The 18,004-nt window shown below is 38.9% G+C and overlaps 1 protein-coding gene across 1 annotated transcript; it reads left to right on the forward strand.

The window, feature by feature from the left end:
• Window positions 1-671: 671 nt before the first annotated feature.
• ripk2 (receptor-interacting serine-threonine kinase 2) lies at window positions 672-17,926 on the forward strand. The gene is made up of 11 exons (XM_053488531.1): window positions 672-1,320; window positions 5,364-5,517; window positions 6,242-6,397; window positions 6,858-7,015; window positions 7,948-7,997; window positions 8,739-8,900; window positions 9,594-9,679; window positions 12,281-12,370; window positions 13,791-13,884; window positions 14,095-14,301; window positions 14,390-17,926. The coding sequence occupies exons 1-11, from the start codon at window positions 1,130-1,132 to the stop codon at window positions 14,767-14,769; spliced, it is 1,728 nt and encodes a 575-aa protein (XP_053344506.1). The 5' UTR covers window positions 672-1,129; the 3' UTR covers window positions 14,770-17,926.
• Window positions 17,927-18,004: the final 78 nt, after the last annotated feature.

Here is an 18,004-nt window from a genome sequence, read left to right on the forward strand (position 1 = left end):
CCTCCATAGACACTTTTGGTTATTAAACCCGGAAGTATGCCCAAGTAAATATTCTGCCTTCAGCAGTGTGATTAGCTAGTATTAACCCCGCCTCCTCTGAGATGATTGGACAGTTTAGATGTCGCTCACATCACTGTGGCAACTAAACTGGTGAAACTATATACTGTGCAGTACTTACTTACTGTAATAATCAATTAGGTCACACATTTTTTAAAATTAAAATGTTATTATTTCGACTACTAAATATTTATAAAATTATAAATGTATATAAAGGTAATAAAGCTCGTTATAAAATTCTTTATATTTCATATGAGATAATCGTATTTTTTTGGGGGAAACTCTAGATTAATGCAATTGTGTCACATTAACAACAAGAACAATGACCAAAACCTCCAAGTTAATAGTTTTGTCCTTAATAAAAGTTACATTAATAATAATAATAATAATAATAATAATCAAAGAAAAGAAAAAAAATATATATAATGTATATAATGTATGTTATACATCATGCTTTTTTTCTTTTCCTGAAGTGTATAAACCATTTTGGGCTGACACTGTATATAGGATTATTTTTATGATTATCATCTTATATTAATAATGTTTTCTATATTTCTATAAAAAACGAATCGAAACGTTACATTCTTTTTTGACGGTTGTCTGTATGAACTGCTAGCCAATCACCAGTCAGGGGGTGGGGCTTTCCAGAATATGGGTAGGGGAAATAATAACACTAATAGCGCAGCAGTGCGTTGAGATTTGTGAGGTTTCTGTGGCGTGAGTGCGAATCTGCGAAAAAAGAAAATCCGCCCGCCTTGAAGAGGATTACTTTCACGTTGGTGTGTGTGTGTGTGGACAGGAGTGTGATCCGGCGTGTAGACGAGTTATTTTCTAGCGGATTGTGTAGATCCAGTGTTGCGGGGTTTTTATTCGGGGAACGAGGAGGAGGAGGAGGAGGGTGATGGTGGGAGCGGCGGAGGAGGAAGAACAATAATAAGAATAAGATTAATAAGAATAAGCAGACGAAGTGCCGGTGAAGTCCTGATCTCCGTTCCCGTCCCCGCTGTCGGAGTGACTCAGTGTTTCTCTGGCTGCCGGAATGCCGCGGTGTGTGTGAGCCCCGAGCGTCAGCATGGAGCAGGCTGGCTGTGTGAACCTGTGCAGTCTGACCAGCACGCTGCCGGTGATCCCGTACCGCAAACTCACCGACCTGCACTACATCAGCAAGGGCGGCTTCGGCACCGTCTTCCGCGCGCAGCACAGCGACTGGCGCACCACCGTCGCCATTAAGTGCTTAAAGCTGGACTCTCCGGTCGGGGAAAGGTAGGAACTCTCCCCCTCCCCCCCCCTCTCTCTCTCCTCTCTCTCTCTCTCTCTCTGGGTTTCGCTTCGTCGATTGTTTTGAAGTAGAGGAAACTTGTTTGGCGGCATCACTGCTGTCAGAAAAAAAAATCATCAAATCCCCCGACTTTACAACGAACGCGTTCACGATTGTAAACGATTTCGTGATCTTAATCTGTACGTCTTGACGCTGTAAAAGTTTCAATTTCAGGATTTTAATGCGTACGATTTTTACGATTTTTTTTTTTTTCTGTATGACCTTTTACACCGTACAACTTTACTATATTAATCTGTACAATTCAGGATTTTAATCGTAGCGACTTTACACCGTACAGATTTTCCGATTTTAATCTGTATCATTTCGCGATTTTAACGCTGGAAGACTTTACACTTTCAATCTGTACGACTTTACACTCTTAGATTTATATTGTGATATCAGGTAAAATGGCCCAGTTAAGGTTTGGGGGGTCCAGCGCCTCTGGAATTTAGAGCCAATTACTGCAAAGCATTTCAAACTGTTGTCATAACTGTGCTTGACAAGTAACAGGTGATTTGATTGATTTATGGTTGCTATGGTGGGCGGGGCAATAATTAAATATACCAATAATTAACCAAAAAGCTGCATGGTAAGTAGCTTGGCATACCAAATCTAACTAAACCATCATAAGGATGATAACTCTATAAAAAAACAAACATGGACATAAAAATATTATGCATAATATATCTCTTGATGGCATAAATCAGAAATAATGCTGTTAGTTTGGTATAAAAAACTTTTTTTTTTTTTTTGAAAATTTTATGTTTTTCTTGGTGGCCCAATTTACCATAACCCACTGAGGTCAAATGTGCCACATGTTTCAGCCAAAATGGGCCGTCATCTGTGTCACTATGGAAAATGCCCAGGCAGTCCTCTGCTTGATTCCAATGACTGGTTTCCTTTGCATTTTAAATGGCTCATTTTACCTGAACACTGCTCAGCTAAAAAATGTGCAACAAGTTATAGCGCCTAACCAATAATAATTTATTCAATTAATTTAGCATATCCATGTCGAAAACAAACCATATTAAAAACAAAAACAAATCAGTCTCACTAAGTGCTTTTTTGGAGCTTTACCAAGAGTTACCAAAAAGTGGCCCAATTTACCTGATGTCACCCTACTCTAAATACCCTTTTTTTTTTTATTTGTACCCCTTTACGATTTTAATCTCTACAATTTCACAATTTTCAGATGCAAGATTTAAGGATTTTCATAGACTTTTGCAACAGTAATTATAATCTGTATTTCTTAATTTTATTCTGTATATCTTTAATTTGTATGTCTCTATGACTTTACAATTATAATCTGTACAACTTTACACAGTAACACTTTTACGATTTCAGAATTATCTCTACGACTTTACAGTTTAGTCCCTCATGCTTTCCAGATGTGCGATTTTATGATTTGGATTGATTTTTATTGTTTTTTTTGTTCTGCTCAGCAACAGAAATATTAGTCTGTATGACTTTTACTGGGTAACTCCATACGAATTCACAATTTTAACCATTAAAAGACTTTACATTGTACAAATTTATAGTTTTAATCTGTACATCTATTCATATTAAATCTGTTCGACTTTACACTTTCAGACTTTACACTGTGTGATTTTCAGATTTTAATCTGTCCGCCTTCATGATTTTAATCTCTATGATGTCACAAATTCCAAATGCGTGATTTTAGGTTTTTTATCGAATTTTAGTCGGCACAACAATAGTAATATTAATCTGTATGACAGATTTAAATCTATATAATTCAAGATTTTAATTTTTTAATTTAAATTTTTTTCCAATTTCCAGATCTGATTTTACATTTTTAAATAATATTTTAGTAATGTTTAGTCTGCACAGCAACAGTAATATTAATCTGTACAACTTTACACTGTGCATCTTTACTATATTAATCTGAACCGTTTTAATCTGTACAATTTCAGGATTTTAATCTGTGTGACTCTTCATTGTTAGACCTTACACTCTACAATTTTTACGATTTTAATCTGTACGACTTTACACTATGCACCTTTACTATTTTAATCTCTGAGTTGACGCTGAAACTGTAAGGTTGTACAATGTAAAGTCTTACAATCTGTATCATTTAGAATTTTATTCTGTACAATGATTTATTTTGATCTGTATGATTTGTAAGACTCTACACAAATTTACAGTTGTATCAATCAATTAATCAATTAACTTTATTGTCATTGTTATAAATAACAGTATAGAAAACAACAAGGTATCATTAGAGCATCACCTTTCAGGTATATAATAAAGTGCGACCATAGTACATTAAAAAAGTTACAGATGTAATCAGTAATTTTTACAATTTGAAACTGTATGACGTTACACGGACTGTATACTGTACGAGTTTTCCGATTTTAATCTGTACAACGTCAGGATTGTAGGTGTACTTTATATTGAACAATATTTATGATTGTAATCTGTACGACTTTACACTCTACGACTTTACGATTTTAATCTGTACAACTTTACAATTTTAATGTCTTTGACTATGATTTGAATCTGTGCTACAGGAATAAAAAATTATACAGATTTTAATCTGTACAACTTTACACTGTGCAACTGTTCTATTTTAATCTGTACAATTTTACAACTTTAATCTGTATGACTTGACACTGTAAGACTTTACATTGTACAACTTTACAGTTTCAGTCTGAATGACTTTACAAATTAAATCTTGATGACTAATCCTAATCTGTACTACTTTACAATTTAATAATGCATGACTACAATTTTACACTCTACAACCTCAAGTTTTTAAGATGTGTGACTTACAGTGTAATTTTAGGAGAACAACTTTAACTGCGACTACACCTACAGAATTATTCTGTCTGACTTTACTTAATTTACGTTTTAATCCATAGAGCTTTATGACTTTACAATTTTAAGTGGTACACCTTTGCAATTTTACTTTGTATGGCTTTAATCGGGATGCCTCTGATCAGTACGCTGTCAGACTTAAAATTTTAACTTTACGATTTTAATCTGTATGGGTTTTGATTTTAAGGTGTAAACTTTTCAAGTTTTGTGCTGAACAAAGTTATGATTTTTAACTCTACGACTTTTATGATTTCAATCTGTACGAATGTACAGTTTTAATAAGTCCATTCATTCTATTTAAATAAGTCAATTTGTATAACTTTACAATTTGACTTTGCGGTTTTGTCCCCATTTTGTTGCCACAGTAAAAATTTCTTTGGGTGAGTTGACATTGGACATTTAATGACTCAGTGATACTGCGGTCAAAGATGAGTAGTTTCAACATGTAAATCTTACTATGGAAGTGTAACGTAGGAAAAGATTGTAAGTTAAGGCTAACCTTACAAAGTAGGTAAAAAATGTTCGTGATGAAAACTAAGCACACAGTGGATAAAAAAATCCTTATTACTTCAAACAGAGTGAAACACATTTTGCATTCATATAAGCCAGTCTTCTGTAAGTTGCTTACTTGATGATTTAAGCAGAACATTAAAACAAATTCTGTAACAAATCGCACTAGGAGGTCTCCTGTAGTGTTATAATTTCTCTCCGAGTTCTCGATCCTGATTGGTTGAAAGGTGTTCATTTAATTGGTAATAATATCATCTTTGAAGTTTTGGCTGCAATTTACATTGAATTACAGCCTCTAACTTCTTATCGTTTCCATAGTAACAACATACTTGTACCGTGCTATAGTACTGATAAATTGTTGACCTAATTGTTGATGTTTCTTTCAAAGTAACGGTTTAATGAGCACTTTTGGAAGTAGTCTCCAACACTCAGATGTACAGCTGAATTAAGCACAGCGTGTTTTGTTTTATTCCTTAGACTTATACAGTATTTAAAAGGTTAAAGAACCAAGAGAGTGAATCAGAGAGAAACTGGAAATGAAACTGAAATGCAGCACCACTCTTGGTACTTTTGTACAATCTGACCAAACACAGGCAGCGGGGGAATCTCATTCTCCTTTCCTCATGTTCAACTTCCTTTGCAGGGAAAGGAATTGCTTACTGAAAGAGGCCGAGGTGCTTCACAAAGCCAGGTTCAACCACATCATCCAGATCTTTGGTGTGTGCAACGAGCCCGAGTTCTTCTGCATCATCACCGAGTTCATGACCAATGGCTCCCTGGATGAGCTCCTCCACGAGGTACGGGACTTCTGGATTGAAATAGGAAGTTCTCGATTTTAGCTCTTGCTCTGAAACACCCATATGGATAAGATATAAACCTAATAATCTTGAATCATGTGCAGGCGATTAGATTAGACATGGAGTGGAGGATCCATCTATCTTTTAAAGGTTCTCAATAGTCATTATTTATTTAGTTTTCAGTTTAAAACAGCCCTGGGTTTTCTCGTCAGCAGTATACCTGATACGGGGTTGAAGGGTTGATAATGTGATCTTGAGCTGTCCAAGATTAAGGCTGGTTAGACCAGAAAAGTAACCAGAGACCATAGTTGCCTGAAGTTCTAATCAAACTGGATTACTTTCCCAAGAAAAAGGTGGGGTTCGTGATGCAGAAGATTGTAAGATTTTCTTCTCACTTCCCCATAAATATATATGTTTCTAATTGATTATGGAAACCTATTAACAGTTCATGTGATTAAGTGGATGTCAATTGCAGTTTATATTGGAACTCATCAGGCTGGTGATGGGCTTTTTGTAATGACTTCTGGATTTGGATGAGACTGGATCATACTGTACGACTAGATTATGAAAAAGTTTTTACTGTTTTAATATTGTATCTTGCAAGTAGTACCATAAAACAAACCCTTAAAACAAAACAAAAAAACTAACAAACAAAAAAAGTGTTAGTTATATGTTTTATTTTTGCCTTTTTGTTTATGCTCTGTGTTTTCTCTGTTTCTTTTAGAAGAACACATATCCGGTGTTGGCCTGGCCGATCAGGCTGCGCGTTCTGTACGAAATCGCTCTGGGTGTTAACTTTCTCCATAACATGACTCCACCGCTGCTTCATCATGACCTGAAAACGCAGAACATCCTTCTGGACGGCGAGTACCACGTGAAGGTTTGTGCGTAATGTCTTAACCACGAGGCTGAAGGTTTTGCCCTTTTTAGTCACAGCTTCCTCCATTTCGCAATTTGCCAGCACAAGGGAACTGCTTTAACCATCACTGTTCCATCATTTCCCTCCTTTTTATTGACTTGCGCTTACTGTGCTAAGCTGGACTGTGAGTGGATATTGGCGCACTTTCTGGACTTGTGAGTCATGAGTAAGTGTTTCCAAAAAACGCTTACTGTTCCTGGGTACATTTTTTTAACACTTAAAGAGCGGAGGTTCATCATTAATCAGTCTTCTCTCCATACAAATACCCTATTATATATTTTTTCATTAAAGGACACGAACGGTTATTTTGACAAGATTTGCCGATTATCAACCCCATAACACTTATCCTGTTCATATTAAGCTTTAAGAGTGTTTTCCCGTGACACTGAATAACTTCAGTGTTCTTTGCCTTCCTGTCCAGATCGCCGACTTTGGTTTGTCGAAATGGCGCCAGCTCTCGATCAGCAAAGGTTCTGGATCGAAGCCAGCCGAGATGGGCGGCACCGTCATCTACATGCCTCCTGAAGAATACGAACCCAACAAGGCTCGGAGAGCGGACGTCAAACAGGACATGTACAGGTTCGTCTCTAACTGATGTCATTTTGTTGAAGATTGTGCACTGGCAGATACTTGATTGCGATTGGTTAGAGGACTTTCAGACCGTGAAGTTTAGGGTAATGTGCTTGTCTTTGTACTGTATAACTTCAATAAAAATGGACAGCTCGATGGTTTTCTTGCTCCAAAACATTAAATATAACCAAAAACAGATGGAAGTAACACATACAGATTTTTCTTTGAAATGGTGTTCAGGTCAAAACGGGACTTTTGACTTTGCAGAAAAGCAGGAGAGTAAAAACCCCCCTTTCTTTCCAGATGTCTTTCCTCCCCCAAGATTTTTAAGGATCAGGTGTTGCACTCACAGAAACGACTTAACTGGGTTCCGAGCCACCTGGGTCGAGATCGTCGATCAGAGACGTACAGCCTTCTTTAAAATGTTTGCACCTTTCAAATGTTTTACTGCGGCCAAGAGTCTCTTCACCGTGTGCTTGAAGTCTTCTGTAATGTCACATCCATTTACACGCCTTCATTCACCAGAATCGTGCGTGTTTGACTTGAACTCCCATCGTACATAAAATAACGTAATTGTTCAATCAATGTTGCAACCCAATCACTCCTCTGTCACCTTGTATGTAAAATTACTCTTATCTAGTGGGCATTTCACATTCAAATTTTTAAAATGAAGAAGTTTTTGGTCACGTTTCTCGTAACGGGGAAGGGTGAACACTGTCGCACACCTGTGTGGACTTCCCCATTTCTTCCGGGAAGCTGTAGTTTTAGCGTGAGAATGAACAGAGTGAGCGTTATGTTCCTCCATGAGTTCCCTCACATTAGTCAAAGAGGGGCCCCCTCTGTCGAAAGGGTCGCAGCGAGAGTTTTAATTCCTCTAAGGGGATTCCCGAGCGGTAGCTATTCAGCCAGTTTACCCTGCTGTTCTCTGCTTCCTCTTTCAGTTATGCCATCATCATGTGGGAAGTGCTGTCTCGACGGATACCTTATGAAGGTAGTGAAAGAGAAAGTCGTGTGTGTATGTGTGTGTGTGTGAGAAAGCCTTTTAATTGTCATAACTGTCTAAAACATGCATGCCAACAGTTAATTAACTAAAAATGTACAATATACTCTGAAGCCACTTGGAACACGTGTCCACCTGCTCGTCTGTGCGGTTATCCAGTTTGCAAGGGCAGAGAATGAAATCCTGCAGGTCAGGAGCTTTGGGTGTTTGTGTTGATTTTTCAAATCAGAATGCAGGAGGGCTGGAACATGTCTTCGATGACTTTAAAGGGAGCAGATACAGTAGACTGTTCAGTAAGCATCAACCAGGCAACAGAAATGCTAGATGATGAGAGGAAGAACCAGGGCAGAAGAACCAGGTTTGACTGATTGACAGGTGAACACTCTTTACGACCATGGTGAGCAGAAAAGCATCTCAGAACGCACATCTTGTCAAATTCTGAGCCGGATTCGGAGTTCCTCTTCTGTCAGTAAAAAAAACAGGAAGTCTGACACTACGACTGGTGCAGGGTTGCACAAGATTGGCAAAAGTTTCTTGCCTGTTTTTGAGCATGATTGAGCAGGGGGTACAAGCGTGTTCCTATTAAAGTGACTTCACAGTTAAACCTTTACAGAATGAACCGTATGACCGCTTTAAGCCTAACGTAGCACTTTTCCCTCAGAGTTTCACTTCCTTCTCTCTGTCGTTTCCCATTTGCTGAGTTTTGTGTTGAACTTTTTGTGGATGCTCCAGACGCTACGAACCCCATGCAGATCATGTTCAGCGTCCTGCGCGGCTCTCGGCCGGACACCGGACTGGACAGCCTGCCGGCTGACATCCCCGGCAGGGAGACGCTCATCAACCTCATGACTTGCGGCTGGACCGCCAATCCCGACGAGCGTCCTTCTTTCCTCAGTGAGTGAACTGCAGAACTTTCACCTTTAACCTTTCACTGCTACAGCTAGACTGCCAGTTCACGACTACATCCGTGAGCACTGGACTCCAGCATCTGTTGATGACTTTATGAGCTCGTGTTTGACCTGCGACTAATCTTTGCTGGTTCTGAGAATTGCAACCTGCACTCTGTTTTGTAACCCCCCCCAACACACACACACACACACACACATACGCAGCAGGTTGTCTATTTTTGTCCCTGCTTCTTAAAACCCTTCTAATCCAAAGATCTGCTTGTGGCCTAGTTTATTATTGGTCTTTGTGAATCTTTGTTCTTTGGTTCCTTTTTTCTTTTTTTTGCTGTCGTGCCCGGACACACGTTTCATCAAGCGCTTCCTAACTGTTTTGAACACATCGGTTATTAGTGCCACTGATTGTGTTTTCTGGGAACTGCTTGTTATATGATTGGGTGATTATATCAGTATTATTAGATATTGATTTGCCAATATAAATAATTAAATGAATAAACAGTAAAATTGGGGGGATTTAAATCTTTTACAGTTTCCGTAAAAAAAAAAAACAAGCAGAGTAATTCAATACATAGTATGTCTCTAAAAAGTGTATTATGAACTTATTAATCATGATCTTATTATGAGCCATGTTGACTCGGACCAATTTTTATCCATTTATTCATTAATTTATTCGCCCCACCAGACTGTCTTATCGAGCTGGAGCCCATGCTACGGAAGTTTGATGAAATTGATGTACTGGAAGCGGTGCTGGAGGTCAAAAGGTCTAAAGTGAGTGTAAAACAGGAAACTCATCTTGTTTTCTGATTTCTTTTTTTACCTAAAACAGTGATATCATCAAATGAAAATAAAATCCGTGCTTTGGTGGAAACTTGGCTGAAATACGACAGGATGTGTGACGTAAAATCTCGTCGTTTTTACTACGTGCTCATTTTATCTACTGTTGGTGATCTTCACAACTCTCACTCAGAAAGTAGCCTGGAGTGTTTGTTTAGTAGATAAAGCCTAGTTGTACTGGTCGGTCATTGGCAGTATGCCATTTTGTCATGCAATGCAACTTTTCAAGGACAGCGAGACAGTTACGGTAATGTGCAGACTTTTTTAGGCAACGGTAAAAAAAAAAAAAGAATGCTTTTAAAATAATATATATTTTCATTTTTTTTAATCAATTTACAAAATGCAAAGTGAGCAAACATTAGGGAATTCTAAATCAAATAAAAAGGATGAGTAAAGTAAGATCAGAGTCAGATGTATGATCAAGGCGTTATACCAAGCAGCCGCTAATCGTCATCAACTAAAATATATGTAGGTTAAAAAATAGTCATTATCTAAGAGCGACTCAACTATACACGAAAACATAAGAACTGGGGTGCAGAAAAAAGGCAGCAGGTGCCCCGGACTGATTATAGGGCTGTAGCAGGAGGCAGGTTGTGGTGAGAGCGGCCCAATAAGGTTCCTTGCAAGTTTGGGCTGCATTTCTGCAACGGGAGTTGAAGATTTGGTCAGGATTTGGTCAGTGTCCTCAATGCTGAGAAATACAGACAGATAGTGATGCCTCATGCAATACCATCAGGGAGATATCTCACTGATTCAGAAGGATTTAAGGCAGGCTACATCTAAAGGACATCCATGGTTAGTTCTACAAGATGTTTGGAACAACCTACCTACCGAGTTCCTTCATAAACTGTGTGCAAGTCTACCTCGGAGAATTGATGAGCATTCTGGTTTTGCAGGCAAAGGGTGGTCACACCAGATACTGCTCTGGCCGCGGCATCCGGGGTTTACCTTCCTGCTCCATGTGTGTGAGCTGACAGTAGGCGACTATTCAGCATGGCTGCACACATTGTGCATGATGAGAGGAATAGACTGTCTCTTAAAATTGCAGAAATTCTGATATCAAATTTTAGCTGCGCATTTCCGCGTGTGCGAGAGGCGCTTGATGTTAGTCAAGGAATGGAATATGTTGCCTAATAACAAATGAAAGTTTGAGATTAATTTTGTTACTTTTTTAAATGTTAATTTTATTTGTGAACTGCTATTTAGAATAGTTATTTTTCACCGCTATAAATAGTAAATAAATAATGCATAATAAATGAAAGACGTTAAATGGCACCTCTCAATAACCCCCACACATCAGTATCAATCCGTATCGACTGATTCTGATTTCTGTAATCGGCCCCAAAAACCCTGATCGGAGCACCCCTTATTACTTTTCCTCTTACTTTACAGCATTTTTCTCACACCTGCCTAAAACTTCTGCACAGTACTGTAAATATGAAGCATTCGCGGCTCACTAGCTAACGTTAACTATATAGACCTATGACTAACGTTATACAGTGCACGTAGCTACCTAATTCTGCACAAAGTATGCATTCATGTAAGGAGGTAGGCTAGAGGTGTTTGATTTAATCAGTTCTGCAGTTTATTTATCGATCTTCTATTTATGCTTTTGAATCAGAATTTCTTTTTTTTTAATTAGGTAAACTTACGAACCTTAATCATACATTCTTAATGAAATAGGCCACAGGAAACGCAGAACGATGCGAGATCTTCTGTGAAACATGTGCAAATTACTCGTTTAGCAAGTTGATGAGCTGTTGGTGCGATCCCACCATCTACTGGACTGGAGCACGGAGCAGAAGATTATTAAAGCTTACTAGACAATAAGTATTGAATCGAATTTCAATAACTGGAAATTGAATCGAATCGACAGTCTACAGTACGTAGGATTGACAGCTGCAGTAAGCTAAAAACATTATATATGCTATAAATACATTAATCCCTCGGTACCTCCTCCTCACACTGCTTAATTCAACATTAGTTTGTATTTCTTTCAATAATATTCGCACCTATGTGAAATGACACAACTTAAGCTAACCTACCGCTTTCTCCGTGAATATGTCACAAATGACATGATGGTGAACTAGTTCGTCAACAAAGGCAACAGATGCATGTACTGTACACCACGGTTGTATTCATGGGAATAAATACAATGGTCACCATGGGCCTCCACGGTGCCTAGTTGGACTACAAAGGTTCTCAAATGGAGATGGATGGCATGAATATTTGTCTTTCAGTGCTTGTTAGTTAAAGGTAGCTATACTGAGTTTTAGCTATCTAAACTTTAAAGTTTGAGCAAGAATGCATCTTTAAGACAAAACAAAACTGGTGTCTGGTAATAATTTAGTAACAGCACACATCGTTGATAAAAACTTAGCCTTTGTGTCCGCTGGTTTTTCTGACTGCCTGGTAGAATATTTTATATTCGCTATATTGAAACATCTGGATTTGACGTTAAAACTTTCTAATTGTTTGCTAAATATAAAATCCATATCCACTTTCCTCTCTCTCTCTGCTGTTTTCTTTTTCTAGTTCATGAGACCATTGAGCAGCTCCTCAACAACAACGTGCAATGTGAAAGCAACAGAGAAGAGTCTCAAGGAGCAAAACACTCCCTGGCCCGTCAGTGTCGCCTTCATATTTCATGCTTTTTTTATGCTCCTTTTATGTGTTTGTATATACAGTGCCTTGCAAAAGTCTTTATACCCCTTGAACTTGTCCACATTTTGTCACATTACAACCACAAACGTAAATGTAATTTATTGGGACTTTATGTGATGGACCAACTCAAACTGCCACATCATTATAGTGAAGTGAAAGGAAAATGATAAAATTGAATTGAATTACAAATGGCACTTTTCAGATATTTATTTGTGTAAAAGAATTGAAAACCATTTATTTGTATAGCGCTTTTACCAATCAACATTGTCGCAAAACAGCTTTACCCAATCAAAATAATTCTTTAAGTTTGTATGAGATGTGAACGTGTAAGAATCACAATGATAAGACTGTCCCTGATCCACAAGCCAAGGACGACGGCAACAGTGGCAAGGAAAAACTCCCTGAGATGGCGAAAGGAAGAAACCTTGAGAGGAACCAGACTCATTAGGGAACCCATCCTCATCTGGGTGAAACGAATAGCAGGTATTGATCTGCATCATACTGTGTGAGACTGTATTTAGCCCCATTGAGTCAATACTTTGACTTGCCCAGTCTAACACATGAATATTCTTTGATCTAAACCTTTCCATTGTAGCTCTGGCTGTTTGTTTAGGGTCGTTGTCCTGCTGGAAGGTGAACCTCCATCCGAGTCTCAAGTCTTTTGCAGACTATTAGCAGGGTTTCTTCTAAGATTGACCTTTATTTGACTCCATCCATCTTACCATGAACTCTGACAAGCTTACCTGTACCTGCTAAAGAAAAGCATCCCCCATAACATGAGGCATGACCTGGTGTTTTCAGGGTGATGGGTACAGTGTTAAAGTCAAATTTTGGTCTCATCTGACCAGAGCACATTCTTCCACATTTGCTGTGCCCCCTCATGGCTTTCCGCTAACTACACTGTACGGGTCTGTAACAGGAACAATAGCTTTCTTCTTGCCGCACTTTCATAAAGGCCAGATTTGTGGAGTGTCTGACTAATAGTTGTCCTGTGGACAACCAGAGCTATGGATCTTTGTAGGTCCTCTTGTTACACACATTCTATTTACTAATTAGGTGACTTCTGAAGGTGTTTGGTTCCACTGGATTTTAGTTAGGGGTTTCGTAGTAAAGGGGGCTGAATACAAAAGCATGCCACACTTTTTTTTAGATGTTTTCCTTCCACTTGACAATGATGTGCCAAATCGTGTCTATTACATAAAATCACATTTGTGGTTGTAACATAACAAAATGTGGAAAAGATCAATGGGGTATATATGCTTCTGCAAGGCACTTTGTGTTCAGATTTCCTGCTGGCTGAATTGTGTAAAACAGTTCAGATAATCATGTTCATTATCACTGTGTTATTACATATATAAAAGTCTTAGCTTTGTGATGACAGGATACCAGCTCTACATCAGGTTCAGGGTCTTGCTCCTCCCAGGACACGGATATTTCCCAACCAGGCTACCTTACCATCTCCAATCCGTCTCATGGTAATTTTTATACTTTCTGACCGCCTTGATTTCTTCAACCAAGAGCTAGTACCAAGTGTAGTAGCAGTGAAATGGCAGTGTGGGAATTCTCATGCATGATGTTAATATAGTGTTAGCCCACTAAGACAACTACTTTTTTCACATCTAATCATGTTGTGAATATGAAAGGCTACCGTTCGGAACGTGACCATGCCTTCTTTTCTCGCTCAGCTGGACCGCTGTCATCTATCGTGTCCATTCCACCGGACGCCCCCAAACCTTTGATGGATCAGGGCTGTCAGAACAACCTCAATCCGAGTTATCAGACGGCTCAGCTCGTCTCGGAATACAGCGCCCCCCTCAGACCACACCCGCCTCAAAGTGAGAGCAACCTGCCTTTAAATATTCATCCCCTGACCCTACAGGCACATCCACAAGGTATGTTGCAATACACTACACCATTCCTGACAACTAATATACAAGTCTTTAAAAACTTTTGTGATGCGAAATCTGTGTCGTCTTATAGACTTCCCGATGCTGCAAGAAAGCCAGGGCCCGGCAGCCCGATGGATCAGCTCTCGACGGGAGGAGGTTGTGCGCCAGATGACCGAGGCATGTCTAAACCAGAGCCTGGATGCGCTCCTGGCGCGCGACTTGCTCATGCGCGAGGACTACGAGCTGGTGGCCAACCAGCAGACACGTACCGCCAAAGTGCGAAAGCTTCTAGACACGTGCGAGCGCCACAGTGAGGAGTTTTGCCGCGTGGTTGTGCGCAAGCTCCAGGACAACAAGCAGATGGGCCTGCAGCCGTATCCTGACCTTATATCTCCGACGCCCCCGCCGCCCTACAGCACCTCCAGCACTCCGCCGCTTCCCGCCTCCAGCAGTAACATCCGCAACATCTGAGCTTTTCAGCTTCCCTCGGAATGGTCCACTTTTGGAAAAGACAGCTGAGGGATTTTTTTTGTCACCAGGGGGTGAAAAATGTTGTGCCAGTCCCATGGCATTGGTGTTGTCCTTGCCCTGGAGGGTCACCCAGCAACACCAACATCTTGTATCTTCTCATTTTTGGCTGGTCGTTTGCATAGTATTTCAGAACGTTGCGAAGGACAAAGGAATGTTCGTTCTGTGAAAGGGAATCAGGATCCGCCAGCATTGTTTTACACTCTCTCACACACAAAACAACAACCCGTCTTCCTTTTTAGCTTTCGTTTTATTTTTATGATATGCATCAGTATGAAAGTTGAAAGTTCCATGGAGTTTACATACCAGTCCTAACTGGCTCTTACGTTAGTGTTGCACTCTACGCTCACTAGGACGCGGCGGAAAATTGACGTAGGTGTGTTTTTTTTGCAGATAAACGATTTTGAAGTTAAATGTTTGTACAAATCTGTGTGCCAAAAACCATATCGTGTGCTTATAGATATTTAGTGCTGGATATAACTGACAACTGGTTTCTGCTTAACACCGCAGTCAACAACTGACTCTACACATACTTTTACGTACTACAAATACATCCTTGTGCACCTGAATCCCTTTGATTGCTCCCCTGAAATAGTATTCTGTTCTTCCCAAGGGTGCAGTATTTTGGGTGGATCCCAGAATGCACAGTTTGTATTAAGGTAGTTCGCAATCACCATGTATTGCTCACAGTGTACAGTTCAATCATGACTTATAGTATAAAAGTATGTAAAAATATCATATTCTGTACTTAATGAAATATTGATCTACTGCAGGAAAGTAATGCTAATCTCAGTTATTTTAGGCCAGGGATGGAAAAATCATGACATATTCACTAGCCACGAAGCAAGTCAACGCTCCAATGTGCTGCTCCTCTGTTATGCCCGGTGTTATGCTTGTTCAAATTAAAGTACAACTTAATGTGGAACCAGACATCCAGGAGACGTCCTGATCAGGTCCAGCTCCACCCACTCATTTAACGTAACACTTTAACTGAAGCTGATTATGTACTTTAATACAGATTTAGGACGGTACTTGAATCTTTGAAAGGAAAACGACGAAAGGTGTTCAAGTCAAAGTGGGACTTTTAATTGTGTAGAAAAGCAGAACACAATTCCAAGAGTTAAATCTCACTTTATTTCTCTATATAATCCCCTGCTACACTAATACACTTATCCCAGCGTTTTATTGTGATTTCGTGTCCAGTTCCCACAGATAGATGCGTCTCTTGTGCAAGTTGCACCCACTTGATGTTCCTGGGCACGACTGCGCTGGGTTACAAGCCACCTCAGCCGGAAAAATCACTCACAGATGTACTGTTACTGGGTTTTACGCCTTCATTCACCAGAAAATTCATCACAAGTCCCGGTTTAACTTGAACACCCAGCGTTAATCATTTAATTCCTTGTAATATAAGGTCTCTATATTCGACATTAAACAAGGGCCCCTTTCTGATGGCGAGTTTACGTTAACGTCCTTGTGTCGTTTTTGTCTTGCTCATCTCTTGATGTTTGTTTGTTTGTTGTTGTTGTTGTTTTGCTTCTGTTTTTTTATTTAAATTTGCTGCTGTAATTTTTTTCCTTTTTTTTCCTGTTTAACTGTTAAGGCGTTTTACTCTTACCATGTCGCACCGTTAGCAACAGGATATTGATGGATAAATGAAAGTTAGACCAACGCTGATTGTTTATTGTAATTAACAGGCTTCTGTTAATAGATATGATAGCTTTCATATTTGCGTATGGTGGTGGTTTGTAGTGTAGGTTTGCAAAACCTCCAGCAAAACAGGTTAAAACCTATAACTAAAGATAATGTTATCTAAAGTCTAGACAAATATCCCAAATACAAGAAAATAACATTTAAATAAAATGATTCCTATAATTATTTAAATGTTTATTTAAAGCTTTTTTTACGTTAATATAATCCATAAAATATAGTTCGTAAATAAAAAATATTTTTATATTAAAAAAAGATTCCATGATATCTCTATCAGAAAAACCTACTGTGACATCATTTACCACAATTTCTCGATATCTCCTTGTATCATATCGTCTTTACACTGATTGAGATGAGATTAGTAAGTTGTTCATCCCAGGCTCGTGATTGGTCCACACTGTGAAGTCAAAAGGATCGCTAGCGTATTTCTCAGAATTTCGCTGCCCATATCATTAATCATAAGACTGAACCCTGCTTCACACAGGGAATATTTAGTTGATGCTACTGGATTGCGAGCATTAATTTTCAGATCGCGAGCATTGATTTTCCATTTCCTACGACACTGTAGAACGTGTTTGTGTTAACAGCAGCATGTTTTTTTTTTTTTTCTTTTTGTCCCCTATGAACTTAAGTGGCACCGTTTCCTTCATGATTTTTTTTTTTTTTTTTTTTTTATATATTCTTTTTTACTATTTCTAGGTGGTTACTAGTGACATTTTTTTTCTTTCTGCACTGTAGTGTTTTTTTTTGCACTATAGATGATGGGCTTGTTGAGGCGCTTAGCTTTTATTGTTGGTTGCTAGGATACACGTTAAGAAAGTGTTTGAAAAGTTTGCAATCCCGTCTGCTTTGACTCATAGGTATTAAGCATTTAAAGAAGAGACTAAGCATTAGGTTATTTGCATGTTATTAAGCACTGCATCATGAGTTGTACTCGTGTATTAGGTTCACGTAAATATTCGCGGAGTATTGTGCTAATTCCCAGGCGCCGATCGTGAACGCAGATCATGACGTCTTGTTGCAATATTGTATCCTGTCCATAGGGAGGAGAAAGAAGAAAAAAGAAAACAAACTGTGCCAAACTGAACATTGCCTTATTGATCTAGACGCTAGGCCTAAATGAAGAGGATTATTTTTGTCATTACCAGCGTTGTTGTTTTTTTTTTTTTTTTTTTTTTTGGTCATATCTAAAAAAAAAAAAAAAAGTGCCATCTCTTGCCTTTTGCCTACTTTCTGTAAATGAGCAACCGTGTGCACATTACTACCAACAATGCATAGCCGATGTAGCAGTGTAAAGGTGTCAGGAATGCGATCAATGTACGTGCTCTAGTATGAACGTAATGAGAATCTTCCAGAGAAGTGCTGTGTTATTAAAATGTGTAGCTCTCCATTTATGGGTTTGTGTTCTTTCTTTGTTGTTCAGCCTGGAGAGCTCAACTCCGGTTTTTCAATCCTTGTCTAATGTTTC

This window comes from Clarias gariepinus, chromosome 1, assembly GCF_024256425.1.
Source record: "Clarias gariepinus isolate MV-2021 ecotype Netherlands chromosome 1, CGAR_prim_01v2, whole genome shotgun sequence".
Classification (NCBI taxonomy): Eukaryota; Metazoa; Chordata; class Actinopteri; order Siluriformes; family Clariidae; genus Clarias; species Clarias gariepinus.

What these genes read in the sequence shown, in the direction of transcription:
- ripk2 (XM_053488531.1), top strand. Translation starts at nt 1,130, where the DNA reads ATGGAGCAGGCTGGCTGTGTGAACCTGTGCAGTCTGACCAGCACGCTG. An exon ending in ACGGCGAGTACCACGTGAAG is followed by an intron (nt 6,398 to 6,857) that starts GTTTGTGCGTAA and finishes CTTCCTGTCCAG; the next exon opens with ATCGCCGACTTTGGTTTGTC. An exon ending in TGGAGGTCAAAAGGTCTAAA is followed by an intron (nt 9,680 to 12,280) that starts GTGAGTGTAAAA and finishes TTCTTTTTCTAG; the next exon opens with TTCATGAGACCATTGAGCAG.